This window comes from Pelmatolapia mariae, linkage group LG3_W (genome assembly GCF_036321145.2).
Source record: "Pelmatolapia mariae isolate MD_Pm_ZW linkage group LG3_W, Pm_UMD_F_2, whole genome shotgun sequence".
Taxonomy (NCBI): domain Eukaryota; kingdom Metazoa; phylum Chordata; class Actinopteri; order Cichliformes; family Cichlidae; genus Pelmatolapia; species Pelmatolapia mariae.
Genome location: NC_086229.1, coordinates 7,027,779 through 7,044,181, shown reverse-complemented (window position 1 = coordinate 7,044,181; position 16,403 = coordinate 7,027,779). Strand labels below are relative to the sequence as shown.

Below are 16,403 nucleotides of genomic sequence, written 5' to 3'. Positions count from 1 at the left end.
GAGCCCAGTAATGACGACCTTGAGCTCTGAAAGACCGTCTTCTGTGGAACCTCCATCACCTCCACACCTACCTGTCAGGATGGAATGGCATGCAAGACTTGGCAGGAGCTCTTGGAAGTTACTGTTAAAGAGCTTTGTGGTCAGGGGCTCTCGACTGCGCCACCTAGTGCCGAGGACTATCAGAATGCTGAACAGGTCATCCTTCGGCAGGCTCAACAGGAGTCATTTCCAGAGGAGTGCACATTGCTTTCAGAAAGGAAACCTGTCCCATCCAGAAGCCGCTTGCTTACCCTGGCACCTGAACTGGATACCTCAGCGGGCCTAATCAGAGTAGGGGGTTGTTTGCGACGCCTAGAAGGTCTTGACGGACCTATATTGCATCCGATTGTCCTGGATCCTTCACACCCTTTCACACGTCTGCTTATCCAGAAATATGATGTTGATCTGCATCATCCAGGGCCTGAACGGGTCTTCGCGGAGCTGAGGAGGTCTTATTGGATACTACGTGGAAGAGAGGCAATTCGCAAGTTACAGCGAACCTGTCCTGAGTGCCAGCGTTGGAGGGCACAACCCTCTGTACCCAAGATGGCTGACCTTCCAGCTGCTCAGCTTAGACTGTACAAACCAGCCTTTTACTCAACCGGTGTTGAATGTTTCGGGCCTATGCTTGTGAAGGTAGGAAGACGGCACGAGAAACGCTGGGGAATCATTTTTAAGTGTATGACGACGAGGGCGGTACATCTGGATCTCCTAAGTAGCTTAGACGCAGATGCGTTCCTCATGGCCCTGAGGCGATTCATAGCCAGAAGAGGGACACCGGCAGAGTTATGGTCTGACTGTGGGACCAATTTCAAAGGAGGGGAACGAGAACTCCGGGAAGCCTTTGCCAACATGTCAGACATTGCAAAGGAAGCTCGCCCATCAGAAGATCAGATTCCAGTTCAACCCCCCGGCAGCCCCACATTTTGGAGGTGTATGGGAGAGAGAGATCTGTTCGGTGAAGGCGGCTCTCCGCACCTGTGTGGGTTCCCAACCTCTTCATGAGGAGGTACTCCTTACAGTTCTGCTGTAGGTGGAATTGATCCTTAACGCAAAGCCCTTAGGCTACGTTTCCCCTGACGTGGCCGATGTGGACCCTGTGACACCTAATAGTCTCCTCATGGGACGGCCTGATGGATCACTACCCCAGGTGGTCTATCCAGAGACAGAGAACCTCAGTCGACAACGTTGGAGGCACTCACAGATTCTTGCTGATCAGTTCTGGGCAAGATTCATCAAGGAATACTTACCTGGCTTACAGGCGAGGCAGAAGTGGCAGTCAACTCCTCCTGAACTTCTGGACAAGGCAGTGGTTATGGTTGCAGATCCGCAACTGCCTCAAGCTTTGTGGCCAATAGGCCATGTGAGAAGAATAGCAAGTCGCCCCCTGGAACTGATTAGGGAGCCCTTTTGGGGGAGCAAATGTGTAACCACATTTGGGGGCGACTGTATAAAAGGCTCTGGGATTTTATGTCTATGTTCTGCAATATTGTGCGGGGTGGAGCCGTAGGAAATGACGTAGGCAGAAACTGGGGGGGGGGGGGGGGGGGGGGGGGGTAGTGCGCTGCTGCTCGAGATGGGGAGATTGTTTTCCGTGTTAGTTCTGTTTACCCCGTAATCTGTGTTCCTGGTTGCCATCCTTCACGGTGATGCTCCGAGTGTTAAGTTCATGACTGGAAGTAAGTGTCCTTAAACATGTTTATTTTCCGATCCTGATGTTTGCCGCGGCTTTAGTTACTTTCTACCGCATTATAGCAGCAAGTTTTCATCTCGTGACTAGAGGCATGCGCCGCTGGCCGCCGCCATTATGTAGTAATTTTATTCGGTCTTTTCTGTGTTTAGAGCAAGAGATGTAAGATTGGCAGAGTTCAAATCATATATGTTATGTTATTTGTATATTCAGATGGATGTGTTGATTTATTTCATTTACTACTTTATGTTTATCTTAGTGAAGCTGTTTCTGTATATATTTATATACTCATGGCAATTTGTTTGTTACCACAGACTGCTGGCAACACTGAGCATCTAGGTGGCAATAAAACTGCTGGTGGTGACTTCCAGCAAAGTGGAAGCCTGTTGTCCTCCTTCCTGTATCCTGACCGATACACCATCTTGTTAACTGCTGAACCTAAAAGAACTAGCCCTCAGCAAGTACTTCTCAATAATCATTTTGACTTGCTGTCAGCTGAATCTGGACTCATAAACACTGAAGCCTTAAACAGGAATACAAATCATTTTCTGCCAACTAGCGACACACCAGCAGATAATGGCTCAGAAAGCTAAAATGAGCCAATCATTTCTGTGTTTAGTTCCCCTGAAATCAGATCTGATATCAGCAGCTCTGAGTTCATTCATCATTATTGTCCAGTGATGAGATTTCTGCTCCGTTTGGTAACAGTCAGCAGGTTTTTCCTGCGTGTGGACGTGAACAGTCGTACCTGACAGCAGGTAGCAAACAGAGATCATCTTTCCAGCTGGAACTCTTCACTGAGCTGACCTCATTCAAAATGTTCTGGAGTCAAAACAGGAAACAGTTCAAATGTGTGTCTTCACTCTGACTCTGGATCAGATCTCAGTGACAGACTGTGGACATTATGGAAGCCTAAATGTGACACCATCTTCCTCCTTCATCTGCAGATTAAAGCCAAACAAAGATCCTCATTAAAAGTCTGCAGGTCTGAGAGAGACTCTATCATTGTGTCATGTCAAACACAGTAAGAGGAGCCGAAGCACAGCTGTGAAGAGCAGATGTTAATCAGATTATGACATCACTCTGTTTTGTCTTTATATACATTCAGTCTGTGTTTATAATGCAAATTTTCTACTTTTATAATAACACACTTTATATTTTCTATAATCACAGACTGACTCTGTGTGGACTCTCAGAGACTCACTGTGAAGTTGTGGCCTCAGCTCTGAAGTCCAACCCCTCCCATCTGACTGAGCTTGACATGAGTGAGAACAACCTGCAGGATTCAGCAGTGAAGCTTCTGTGTGCTGGACTGGAGAGTCCAAACTGTCGACTGGAGACTCTGAGGTGAGTTCACTGACTGCAGCTGTTGTTGTTTTTCTATATTTCAGATCTTTGTTGTTTGGAACTTTCTACAGTTCCTAAATGTTTAGGATGTGTCAGAATACAAATGTGAAGAAGTTTGAGTGCTTTCAAAAATCTTGTGTCTTTCCAAATGACTGCACAACAGTTTTTCCTTTTGGCTCCAAATAGAAGTGACAGAGTTGAGCAGGGTTTATTTAAAGGCTGACAGAAGTGGAGTGGTGACAGGGAGATGTTTGACAGGACAGTGTTTCAGCCTCCACAGGTTCATGCTGTGCTCCATCAGTCAGTGAAGATGAAGTCAGTGCTGATGAGGCTGTAGAGTGTGTGAGGGATGTGAATGAGGATGATGAAGATCTGATGATAGCAGATAAAAACAGGCTGCAGAGACTTTAAACCTGTGTGGAAACAAAGAGAGAGAAAAGAAAGACATAAATGTCAAAGCTAATAAAGGTGAAGTTAGGAGCTTGATGATGATGATGTTCATGGTATCAGAAGCTGATCTGGCTGCTACAGAGACAATCCACACAGCTGCTGTGGTGAGGTGTGTGTTAAAGCAGACAAACACAGAGCAGCCGAACACAGGCCCAAACATGACAACAAAGCAGGATTCAGGCTCTGTGAGAGGATTTCAAACAGAAGCTGGAGAAGAAAAAGGACTCTGTTGGAATGACTACAGAAAGAAGGCAGCTGAGACCAGTCCAAGTGTTTCCATGGAGCCCAGTCTAACATTCATTTATACACTAACGTACAGAAGTGAACGGGAAAATGAATCCATAGTTTCAAATGTAGAAATAGTTCTCAGTTCATTTACAGAGTTTAATACAATTCATGAGGAAATGTTCAAAACAGCAGCTGGTAGGAAGTCTGCTTCACAAAGTTGGATCCAATTCCAATAGTTTGTGATGCACTTGAATGCAGCATGAGCAGTTCACGGCCTAACAGAGACTGTCAGTCTGGACTTTTCTTTATTTCCATTGGCTGTCAGTGAGATTTCAGAGCAATCAGAGACTGTGGGTCTGTGTATGAAGTATAATTCACGTGCAGTTGTAGAATGAATGGATTAACCCTAACCTGAGAAACTTGGTACGCCCCGGCTCTGCTAGGCGACAGGGGAGGTAACATGAATGAGCCGAGAGGCAGGAGGGTCAGATAAAAAAAAGAAAAACAAAAGGTTTATTACCACAACTGAAAACCGTTACTGAAACAACTCACTAGGCAATGAGGTGATTTAAACAAACAAAAAAACCTATCTATAGAGATTGACAGACCACGTGACTTTTGCGCATTGCTTTGTGGGTACCCGTGGCAACAAAATCAAAACACTGGATGAAGTGCTAGCTTTTCCAGCATCGGTAATCACTTGAATCCATACAGTTTTAAAGGTTTAAATGTCTGAGCTTTGAAAGACATGGTGTTGGAAAGAGAACAATGATGGTGACATTTTGAGGGTAAAATGATGGCTGTAGAGCAAACACTGTGGACACAGCAGCAGTTGAAAGAGAAGTATTTAAGATTAATCTTGGCACAGTGAGAGACAGAGCTCGTTAGGCAGGCAGGTGTGAGATATTGAAAAGATAAATACAAGTTGAACAGTTGAATATCTTGTCTTCGTTTTAAAGTTTGAATGGTGGCTCTATGTCAATGTATGTGGACGTAGTTAGAGTTGAAAGAGGAGTGAGTTGAAGGAGAATTTGAAGGGTCTCCCCATTGAAATACATGGGAAATTTTTGTTGGAAAAAGTTGAATAATTTTAAAAATATAAATGTTAAAAATGAGAAAAGTAGAAGCAGTCATGTCCAAAAGCAGAGGAATCTAATTACATCCAGTTTAGAAGAAAAACATTGAGTGAAGTGTTTGTTTCATCATCCTTCACAACTCATCCACCAGGTGTCACAAACTGCAGCAGAACAGTACAAAGCATGTCTTACTGGATGGCTGCAACAACCAGAGTTTTACCTACCTTTGGTATTTCTTGACAGCATGAGCGTAATATTTACTTAACAGAGTCGTCTTCTGTAATCTTTTCAGATTCAGATTCAGAACACTGTATTTATTTTCAAGGGGCAATTAGGATACTGACCTTGCCAACCGTACATACAATACACAAACATCACATTGGGGAGACAGGTCAGGCTAGGTAGCTGGCCGGTCAGCTGCTGGAGCAGGGACCCGGAACCGAACAGCGGAAAATGCACAACATCAGGAAAGATGAGGAGAAAAAAGAACTCCCCCCAGACTGAGCTCCAACAGGGAGATCAGTTTGAGAACATAAAAAAATGACCTTAGCGCAGAGCACATGAAAACTCTTAATATGCCATAGAAACACATGACAAGCAACAGGGATGGGTAAAAGGTGAGAGACAGCCGGTGTAGACAGCGCATCCGGGCATGCAGCATTTGCGCTGGTCCCCTCGACCCACCGTCTGCACCGGGAGGGGATAAGCATGTTTACGATGGGAAGGAACTGTCTAAACACCGTCTGTTATCAGGGTGAGATTTGTTATGTTCAGCTCCAGCCTTGAGACCACAGCTGGCACCGGTATGTTAGCCACACGAAATGATGGTGGTTTTCTTTGGTGCCAACAACTGCATGTCAGTATCACAGCTGATCTAACAGTCTGTCACTCGTCTCTCAATCTCCCGCTGGAGAGCCACGAGCTTCTCCCAGAGGTTATCAATTTTGCATTCAAAGAGCATAGCCTGAGTGCTCACTGCAGAAGTTGGAGCAGGTGGAGCTTAAAGGGAGTAAGTGCTCATATAGAAAGACAGTTGTGTTTTAATGAAGCTATTCAGTTAACCAATAATTGTATTGCAGTGAAGCTTCTGTCGCCTTGTAATCAGAAGGTTGCCGGTTCAAGCCCCGGCTTGGTCAGTCTTGCTCGTTGTGTCCTTGGGCAAGACATTTCACCCGTGGCCTACAGGTGGTGGTCAGAGGGCCCGGTGGTGCCAGTGTCCGGCAGCTTCGCCTCTGTCAGTGCGCCCCAGGGTGGCTGTGGCTACAATGTAGCTTGCCATCACCAGTGTGTGAATGGGTGGATGACTGGATGTGTAAAGCGCTTTGGGTTCCTTAGGGACAGTAAAGTGCTACACAAGTACAGGCCATTTTACCATAGAATTGCTTAGGAGATTCTTAATTACTGTCTGAAGATTTTTTACAGTCACATATTTTGTTGTAATGGTAGAACAGAATTATTGTTCAGTTCAATGAGCAGGTAGCTGTGAGATTCATAATAATGAGGTATATTTGTATAAAAGATGACTAAACTTGAACAGTAGCTCTGTGAGTTACTTTGTTTACTCATGTGTGCTGATTTTCTGAGTAATTTTAGGCTGAAGTGAACTTGAAATGAGTTTCTGAAGTAAGTGTACTTGGAGATATTTATGTTTTTACTAAAGTCCAGGAGCAGGAGGCTGTGTGTAGCATAGAGGAACCCAGACCTCAACTTTGTCTCCTGGTTTCTGTTGCTGCTGTTACAGTTTCCCCTCATCGTTCCCTCCAACAGTCTCCTCACTGTAACAAATCAAAGTGTTACTGTATAGATTCACGTCTGAATGTTGCCATGTGCTATTAAAACTAAAAGCGATGTTTCATACACCCACGTGGTTCAGTCACACAGTAACTGATGGTAAATAATGTTTGTGTTGTGCACATCGTACAGGTCAGCTGCTCCACACAGATCTCAGGTTTATATGCAGGAACATTGATAATGAAGGATTGTTTGTTTCATACAGATGTGACATGAACAATAACACCTTCGTGAAATCCTTTTAGGAACACAAACACTATTCTAGCTGGAGAGCATATTTGAATGTAGGTTAATGTAGGGGATCATCAACAACAATAATAACTAGAAAAATTTGCATTTCCTGCGAAAATGCTGTGTGGACGCCTTAACGCTGAAGCTGTCTGCTGAAAAGATGAAAAAGATGAAAAGTTGCAGGGTGGTGAAAAAAAATGTCGCCCTGAGCAGGATTTGATCTCCTGATCTCAAGGCAGCTACTGATCTCACTTAGCCAAACTCATTCTCATACCAAAGAGGTGGACAGACTGACCATTCTGCTGAAATTAGCAGAAGCTGCTGAGAATTGTGCTGATGAGAGGTGAAAAGGCTAAAAAATTTTGCAGAAAAGAGGTGAATCAGCAGAGTTTCTGCTGAAAAGAGTTTTCTTTTCTGAAAACAGCCCAAAAACCTTGAATTTGTACTGAAAAGGGGTGAAAAAAATGAATATTTTGCTGAAAAGTGGTGAAGAAGCTAAAGTTTACCAAATCAAAGTATTTGTGCCAAAACATAGTATTTCTGCCATATTGTGGTATTTGTGCCACAAACGTTATTACATTACAACATGAATACGGATTAAAGATGAAAGAAACTGGCAACATATTCCTCCACTACAAACCAGTCTGATACCACTTCTCTGCAGAGGCGGAGCCAGACATTTGAAACACCCGGGGCTTAGCCCTAAAGGGTAGTATGCATGTGGGATTTATTTATTTTATTTATTTTATTTTATTTTTTTATTTTTTTTGGGGGGGGGGTAGAAATGACTGAAAGATTAATTGGCTCTGTTTTGAGTTTTGTTCAAAAAAGAATGACTTCATATAGGGAAAAACACGCGGACTAAATCCCAATTCAACCAGACCCAGAACTGATCCAGAATTAAAACAGGACTACAACAGTTCAAAATCTGGACTACTTAGGACTTAATCAAGACAGAACCAGAATCAGAACTAGATGATAGTAGCACTAAAAATCATCATAGACCTGCACTACACTTATTTTTTTAATTCTACCAAAGTCCACTATTTAGATTGAGAAAAGTTTATATAATTATTTAGCCTTGTTGTTCAAACAAGCCTGCATAACTTAATAAATATAGAATTTGAAAAATAACAAACCTAAAAAGAAACACTAGGTACGAGATACATGAGTACCTATGATACGGTGATACTTTTGGTAAACAACCATTTGACTAACATGTGTGTCTCACCTGCTCTTGTTCCATCTCTGTTCTGTCCTCATCCTCCATCTCCCTCTCTGTTCCTCTCTCTCCCTCTTTGTGCTGACAATCATCAAATATACAGTTGAAACCAGATATTTACACACTCTTCAGATCAAAACACAAACACTTTTTTAATTGTAACATCAAATCAGTCTAAATGTTTATTTTTTTAGATTGATAATTATAAAAAACATATTTGTTAACTTTAAGAGTAAAGAGAGAAACTATTTGTATTTCTTCATTGCAAATGGCACCAAATTGTATTCAAACTTGAGCCACACTTATGGAGCTCCACAATTCTTTTCCAGGTGTTTTGGTTGACATCTCTTGATTTTCCCATGTCACAGAAACAGGCTCTGTGTTTTGCCTTATATGCATCCACAGGTGTGCCACCAATTTACTCACATGGACTCTACTAACCTATCAGAAGCTTCTTAAGCTCAGAATGGAATCGTCTGGAGTTTTCTTATTAATTAACACTAAACTTAGTGTATATGTACTCCTAAATTTGATGAAAGTGATAAAAAATAGACAGCTCTGTCTCTCTTTATTCTGACATTTAACTAATTCAAAAGATATTTCAATATTTATTTATCCAAAAAAAAACAAGTTTACTCTAAATTGATGTTGTACAGTAAAAAATGTTCTTGTGTTTTCCATAAAGTGTATGTAAATATCTGGTTTAAACTGTGAATATACTGCTGTGTATTGAAATTCCTCTTGTTTTGCATAGAAATATACTGAAAAACATACAAAGCATAATATATAAAATACTACCAGAGTTTATTCTTTGAAAGAAGCCCCTTATGTCCATTCTTGTATATCAGTGCATTACTGAAACCGATTTATTTAGCCGTGGAGGGTAACAACTGAAAATATGAAATAAACATACATGTAAGCTAAGACTCTCTAAAAAAAACAAAAAACAGCATTGTTGTTGTTCGGCTTTTCATTTCACCATTTGTTGATTCACTTGAAGAGCAAGTAACGTAATATGGTTCAAGTGATCAGTTTGATATCAATCTTTCATGATAAACCGTCATATTTACATCATTTGTACAGTACGAATGATTTGCTTTGGTACCTGGTCAAACTTCAACTCTCATCTGTCTGCCTGGCTCCGTTTCTCTCAGCGCACTCGCAGGCAGCAGCTGCCCCGCCCCCTCGCTCAGTCGCTTAGTGCCTGAGCTCGGATCATACCAATATTAGGGGGGATTTACGCAAGGCAAGGCAAGGCAAGGCAAGTTTATTTATATAGCACAATTCAACAACAAGGTGATTCAAAGTGCTTTACAGAGACATTAAAAACAAAAACAAATAAAAAGCATGATCTAAAATTGATTAAGACAAACAAACAAACAAACAAAACAGTATTTAAAATCAAAAATCAAAACAGTAGATAAAATCAGAACAGTAGATAAAATCAGAACTGTAGATGACCTGAGGGATCTGGAAGGTTCATACTGGGTCAGGAGGTCACTGATGTATTTTGGTCCTAAACGATTCAGAGCTTTATAAACCAGCATCAGAACTTTAAAGTCTATCCTCTGACGGACAGGCAGCCAGTGTAAAGACCTCAGAGCTGGACGGATGTGGTCCACTTTTTTGGTCTTAGTGAGGACTCGAGCAGCAGAGTTCTGAATGAGCTGTAGTTGTCTGACTGATTTTTTAGGTAGACCTGTAAAGATGCTGTTACAGTAATCAAGCCTACTAAAGATGAATGCATGGACTAGTTTTTCCAGGTCCTGTTGAGACATCAGATCTTTTATCCTTGAAATATTCTTGAGGTGATAGTAAGCTGATTTTGTTATTGCCTTAATGTGTTTTTCTAAGTTTAGGTCTGCATCCATCACTACACCCAAATTTCTCGCCTGGTTTGTGGTTTTTAGGTGTATATATTGAAGTTCTCTGGTGACCTGTAATCGTTTTTCTTTGGCACCAAAGACTATTACCTCAGTTTTGTTTTTGTTTAGCTGGAGAAAATTGTGGCACAACCAGTCATTAATTTCCTCAATGCATTTACCAAGAGCCTGTACAGGGCCTCGGTCTCCTGGTGACAATGTGATATATATTTGTGTGTCATCTGCGTAGCTATGATAGTTTATTTTGTTGTTCTTTATAACCTGTGCCAGTGGGAGCATGTAAATGTTAAACAGAAGGGGTCCCAAGATGGAACCTTGGGGAACTCCACATGTGATACTTGTCTGCTCAGATGTGAAGTTACCTATTGATACAAAGTATTTCCTGTTTTCTAAGTATGTTTTGAACCAGTTTAGTACAGTTCCTGAAAGACCTGCCCAGTTCTCCAGTCGTTTGAGTAATATATTGTGGTCAACAGTATCAAATGCTGCACTGAGATCCAGTAGAACTAAGACTGACATTTTTCCACTGTCTGTGTTCAGACATATGTCATTAAACACTTTGGTCAGAGCGGTTTCAGTGCTGTGGTTCTCTCTAAAACCTGACTGAAAGGCATCATAGCAGTTATTCTGTGTTAAGAAGTAATTGAGCTGTTGAGAAACTGCTTTTTCAGTGATCTTACTTAAAAATGGGAGGTTTGAGATCGGCCTGTAGTTGTTCATTTGTGTCTTGTCAAGATTGTCCTTTTTCAGTATAGGTTTTTATTGCAGCAGTTTTTAGTGGTTCTGGAAACACACCTGATATTAAAGAAAAGTTTACGATCTGTAACAGGTCTGACTCCAAAGTCTTTGAGACCTTTTTAGAAAAAACTTGTTGGCAGGACATCTAAACAGCAAGAGGAGGAGTTCAGTTGACCTAAGATGTCCTCCAGGTCTTTGCTGTTAATAGGGTGAAACTGTTTGATGGTGTTTAAACAGTTTTTTGGTGGACACAGTACATATCCTGGATCTGCTGTTGATGTAGCAATTGCTTGTCTAATCTTTTGGATTTTTTCTGTGAAGAATTTGGCAAAGTCATTGCAGGTCATGGTCGAATGAAGTTCAGTTGCCACTGACACAGGAGGGTTTGTTAGCCTGTCAACTGTAGAAAATAAGACCCGAGCGTTATGACTGTTTTTGGTGATGATGTCAGAGAAGTAGGACCTCCTTGCACTCCTCAGTTGTAAATTATAATTGTGAAGTTTCTCTTTATAGATGTCATAATGAACCTGGAGGTTTGTTTTTCTCCATCTGCGCTCAGCTTTCCTACACTCTCTTTTTTCATTTTTCACCAGTGTGGAGTTTCTCCATGGAGACTTCTTCCTTCCAGAGATAACCTTCACCTTAATGGGAGCAATAGTGTCCATTACATTTAACATTTTAGCATTGAAGCTATTGACGAGGTCATTGACTGAACCTCTGGACAGATCAGGTGTTAATGGGAAGACCTGGTTGAAGATCTCACTACTGTGTTCAGTTATACACCGTTTTGTGATCACTGCTGTTGATATATTTGTGTGGGCTGAGATTTTACTTTCAAAGAAAACACAGTAATGATCAGATAGGCCCACATCAGATACAGTAACCTTTGAAATGCTCAGGCCCTTGGAGATCAGTAGGTCAAGAGTATGTCCTCTATTATGTGTGGCCTCTGTTACATGCTGAGTCAGCCCAAAGTTGCCCAGAGTGTTACTCAGGTCTTTAGTCCCTTTGTCCTGAGGGTTGTCCACATGGATATTAAAATCCCCAACAATAATTACACAGTCAAAATCAACACAGATCACAGACAGCAGTTCACTGAGGTCATTAAAAAAGTCTGTGCAGTATTTGGGAGGCCTGTAAACATTAAGAAACACAACTTTGGATGGGGCCTTCAGCTGTAACGCCACATATTCAAAAGACTGAAAACTTCCAGGAGATAGCTGCTTACATTGAAATGATTCATTAAATAAGACGGCAACCCCTCCTCCTCTCCTGCTCACCCTGGCCTCACTGATAAAACTGTAGTTAGGAGGGGTCGACTCGATGAGAACAGCTCCACTGTTACTTTGGTCCAACCAAGTTTCAGTTAAAAACATAAAATCAAGGCTGTGCTCAGTGTTTTAGAGGTATTATTTGCCCCCTCGTGTTTGGGAGCAGTCTGTGGCACACAAGGTATGTTTGCTATATTTAAAGATCTTTTAGAGTGCAGCTCTCTGTGTTTTGACCAGGCCACATGTCTCCTTCTGTCACCTAAAAGTACAGAAATTTTAAAACCTTCTAGTAAACAGGGTCCCAGCTTCTCCTGGGAAAAGTCACCACTGTCATAATCCTCACAGCCTGGACCCTCCACACATCACACATCAGACTGCGGGGACAGAGCATGAAGGTGGTAAGGAGGAACTAAGGGGGGCGAGGCTGCGCAGTGTAACTTTGATTGCTCTGTTGAGGGCGGGGCTCGATGGCGAACCTTTGGCTGCTCTGGTGGGGGGTTAATGGGGGACAAAAAGGGATTGGGCCAGGGGGTAGATCTGAGCCCAGCATTGACCCGCTCCATCATCTCCTCAGTGAATTTCAGGTGTGGGGAGGAGGGAGAAAGGGAGGGGGAGGAGGGTGATGGCCTGTCAGGGGTTTGGGGGACTGGGGAAGGTCGTGGTCCCTGGTCCTGGTCGTTGGTGTTGTTGAGAGAGTTGGAGGCAAATAGGGACCCCTCTTCTTGCCTCAGATGTCTCTCCTTTCTGAGGCTCTTCCCGGGTGGGGGCAGATGGAGCTCCTCCTCAAGGTTTCTGCTGGGCTTTGTTTGTTCTTGGAGTACTGTTTGTTCCTCTTTATGAGATAACTCCTCGTTTATCTCAGCCTTGGCACCAAGCACAGATGGATGACGTATGGAATAAAACAGGTTGGAGGTGAACAGTTTCACCCCTGACTTGTTAAAATTAAATCCATTTGCTTTAAACAGATGCCTGCGTTCCCAAAAAATATTAAAGTTGTTGATAAAATGCACTGAGTGGTCAGTACATGCTGATATAAGCCATTTATTCAGTGCAAACAATCTGCTGAATCTCTCGTCTCCTCCTCTGACGGGCGGTACAGGCCCACTGATGAATACAGCTGCATTCAGAGAGTTTACAGTATTTAATAATCCAGTAAAGTCCCGTTTCAGAACCTCCGATTGTTGTTTGGACACATCGTTTGACCCTGTATGCAGAACAATATTTGTCACAGTTGGATATTCATCTGCAATCTGAAGAATTCTCTCCTTCAGGTTTTTGACCATATCCTTAGGGAAGCAGAGGACTTTAGTGTTCTTACCACACATCCTTTGTACATCCTTTACGGCAGAGTCACCAACAATCAGAGTTTCAGGCCTAGCCTTTAGCTTTCCCTGTGGCCTTTTACTTTTCAACAGATTTTCAGACCTTACTTCGCTACTTTTAGATGGATGGTTGTCCGATATAGATGCAGGGTCCTTTGATAGTGGAGCAAATCTGTTCTGCAGTTTGACATTCAGTTGTTTTGGAGGTTTGTTGTTAACCTTCCTATTCACGGTTGTCCAGTCCTGTTTCCTCCCGTATACAGGGGTAGAAGAGCTTCTCTGTCTCGTAGGAAGTGAAGGCCAGTCGGTTTCAGAGATTTCAGCTCGCTGTGCTCTGCCTGTGATACGTCCTCCCCCTTCCAGGAGACATGATTTATGTCTTGGTTTTGCACCAGGACAGTCCAAGGGGGTATTTTCGCTTGATGATTTATAATAATGCACAGAGTCTACTTTCTTGGTCATGTTATCTGTGCTCCTTAGCTGTGTACTAGCTTGATCATCGCCATTGCTTTGAATCAAAGGCAAGGTTGTTTCATTTCCACACAGTCCATTTACCTCCACATTTACTTCTAAGCGATGAATTTTTGTCTCCAGTACTGCAATCTTCTGCAGGAGTTTGTGGTAGTCATCTGTGGAGAGGGAGGGCATCTTGTTGCTAGTTAGCCTAGCGGTTAGCACCTTTCCAGGCTATTGAGGCTGTTCGGAGTCCAGACGCTGTAATCAGGCTTCAGCTGTGTCTAGGCCACAGACACACGGAGCGCTGAGGATAAGGTAACTAGAAATGTTGCTGTTTCTGTTAAGAACACTTTAGTCCTAATGATCTATAAGTGTCCAGAAACTCTCGCAGGTAAGCTCATACAGAAAAAAAAAGGAAAAAATCAGCATAAAAATCAATAAAAATCAATAAAAGAAGCAAAGCATATGAAGAGCAAAGAGAGGAAGCGTCCACACTCACAAAAAAGGAAGGACAGGGCAGTCCTTCGCACAGTCGCAAATTCCCACAGTGTGCACTACGTGCTTCGAATATTGTGTGTAGTTTTTTGTTTTATACAGTTGTCAGCCAGGCATCCAACTATGAAAAAATTATACTCCAAAAGACCCTGGGCTTCTGAAAAAACAACCCGGGCTTAAGCCCAGTAAGCCACCCCCCCGCTCCGCCCCTGCTTCTTTGCAGTGTTCACGTTTACTAAGGCACTATCCAAAAGGCCCCACAAGAGGGCACTCCAACACAAGAGATGACCTATGTACACTGATGCACTTAGTAACAGTCAGCCTCCTACTTAGCCAAAATGGCAAAATCCCGTAATTTGGCACAAATACTATGATTTGGCAGACACTATGATTTAGCAGAAATACAATGTTTTTGCAGAAACACTGTAATTTCACTCAAATACTATGAAATAGCAGTAATACTATGATTTGGCAGAAATACTATGTTTCAGTACAAATACTATGACAAAGCAGAAATACTATGACTTAGAAGTAATACTATAACAAAAGGGATTCCTCAAAATTACTATGAAATTGCAGTAATTCTATGATTTGGCAGAAATACTGTACTTCGTACAAATACAAATTGCGAAAAAACGGTAAATCTCACAATAAAGATAGTAACATTGTCTGAAAGCCAGCAGAAATACCTACGTTTTGATGTATAATTTGTGGGGGTTGAGTGGAAATTGAGCGAGTAGCAAGAAGTTGTTCAGACATGAAGAGAAAATTCAGAACAGACCAGCGCACACTCTGAGTTAATTGCATAGCAACCATAGCAACGCATGTATTTTCTGAAAAATCACAATTTTGGAACTGAAAACTTAAAGAGGTATAAAATTAAAACGGTAGAAGATCTGAAAAAGCTGAATCACACAGGAATAGCCCAATAAGTTGACAACATTTTAAAGTTTGAATGGAGTTTCTAGGTGAAAGTATGAGGAAGTAGTTAAGTTTGATAAGCAAGGAAGTTTTAGCAGAATTGTGGAAGTTTCCCATTCATTTCAATGGGACAAATTAAAGGAAAAAAGTGTAATATTTTAAAAAGTATAATAGTAATAAACACCAAAAGTCATAGCTGGAATTAGCAGAAAGAGCAGAACAGTTTAGAGTTTGAACGGAGAAAATCGGCTGGAAATCGGCTGGAAACTGAGGGAGTAGTTGCCTTGAGGCATCCACACAACTAGAAAATTTGCATTTCCTGCGAAAATGCTGTGTGGATGCCTTAACGCTGAAGCTGTCTGCTGAAAAGCTGAAAAAGCTGAAAAGTTGCATGGTGGTAAAAAAACAAATGTCACCCTGAGTAGGATTCGAACCTAGCCCTGCCAGACTCGGAGTAGCTACTCATCTCACTGACCCAAACTCATTTACACAAAGAAGAGGTGGACAGACTGACAATTCTGCTGAAATGAGCAGAAGCTGCTGAGAATTGTGCTGATAAGAGGTGAAAAGGTTGAAAATTTTGCAGAAAAGAGGTGAATCAGCAGAGTTTCTGCTGAAAAGAGTTTTTTTTTTCTGAAAACAGCCAAACAACCTGGAATTTGTGCTGAAAAGGGGTGAAAAAAATGTAAAATTTGCTGAAAAAGTGTGAAGAAGCTAAAGTATACCAAATCAAAGTATTTGTGCCAAAACATAGTATTTCTGCCATATTGTGGTATTTGTGCTACAAAGTGGCTTTTTGGTTGAAAGTACACTGAGAGAGGACTTTTTTATTAGTCATCTTAATAGTTTAAAAAAAAATCTAATTAAATACAATCTATTTTTGTGTGATTGTCAGTCCAAAGAGGTAGAGAGGAAAGAGGAGAACATGAGGAGAAAGTACAAGTTCAGGAAGAACCAGGTAAGAAAACAGACAAGGGAGTACTAACAGGCACAACAGAAACTGTTAAACTGGCAAAGAAAAACCCCCAACTAATTTTACTCATACAATCTGGAAGTTTTCTCCCTATATTAAAGCTGCTGTACAGAATCTGCAAAGCAAACTGGGTTGTCAGCCCTGGCACTGCATTACCATTTTGAACTTCAGTCAGAGGAAGTCACGGTTGTCAAAAACTTTTTGAAGCTCAAGAGTGAGGCTGATGCCATTCCAGATATGTTAACAGTGTACAATCTTCTGGATAATCAG

At 41.8% G+C, this 16,403-nt stretch overlaps 1 protein-coding gene across 1 annotated transcript in view; it reads left to right on the top strand.

The window, feature by feature from the left end:
* The window catches only part of LOC134624176 (protein NLRC3-like), a 305,899-nt gene that overhangs the window by 15,298 nt on the left and 274,198 nt on the right, over positions 1–16,403 (top strand). Inside the window, exon 4 of the mRNA XM_063469162.1 lies at positions 2,903–3,076. Coding sequence (XP_063325232.1) covers positions 2,903–3,076 — 174 coding nt within the window. The remainder of the gene's footprint in view (positions 1–2,902; positions 3,077–16,403) is intronic.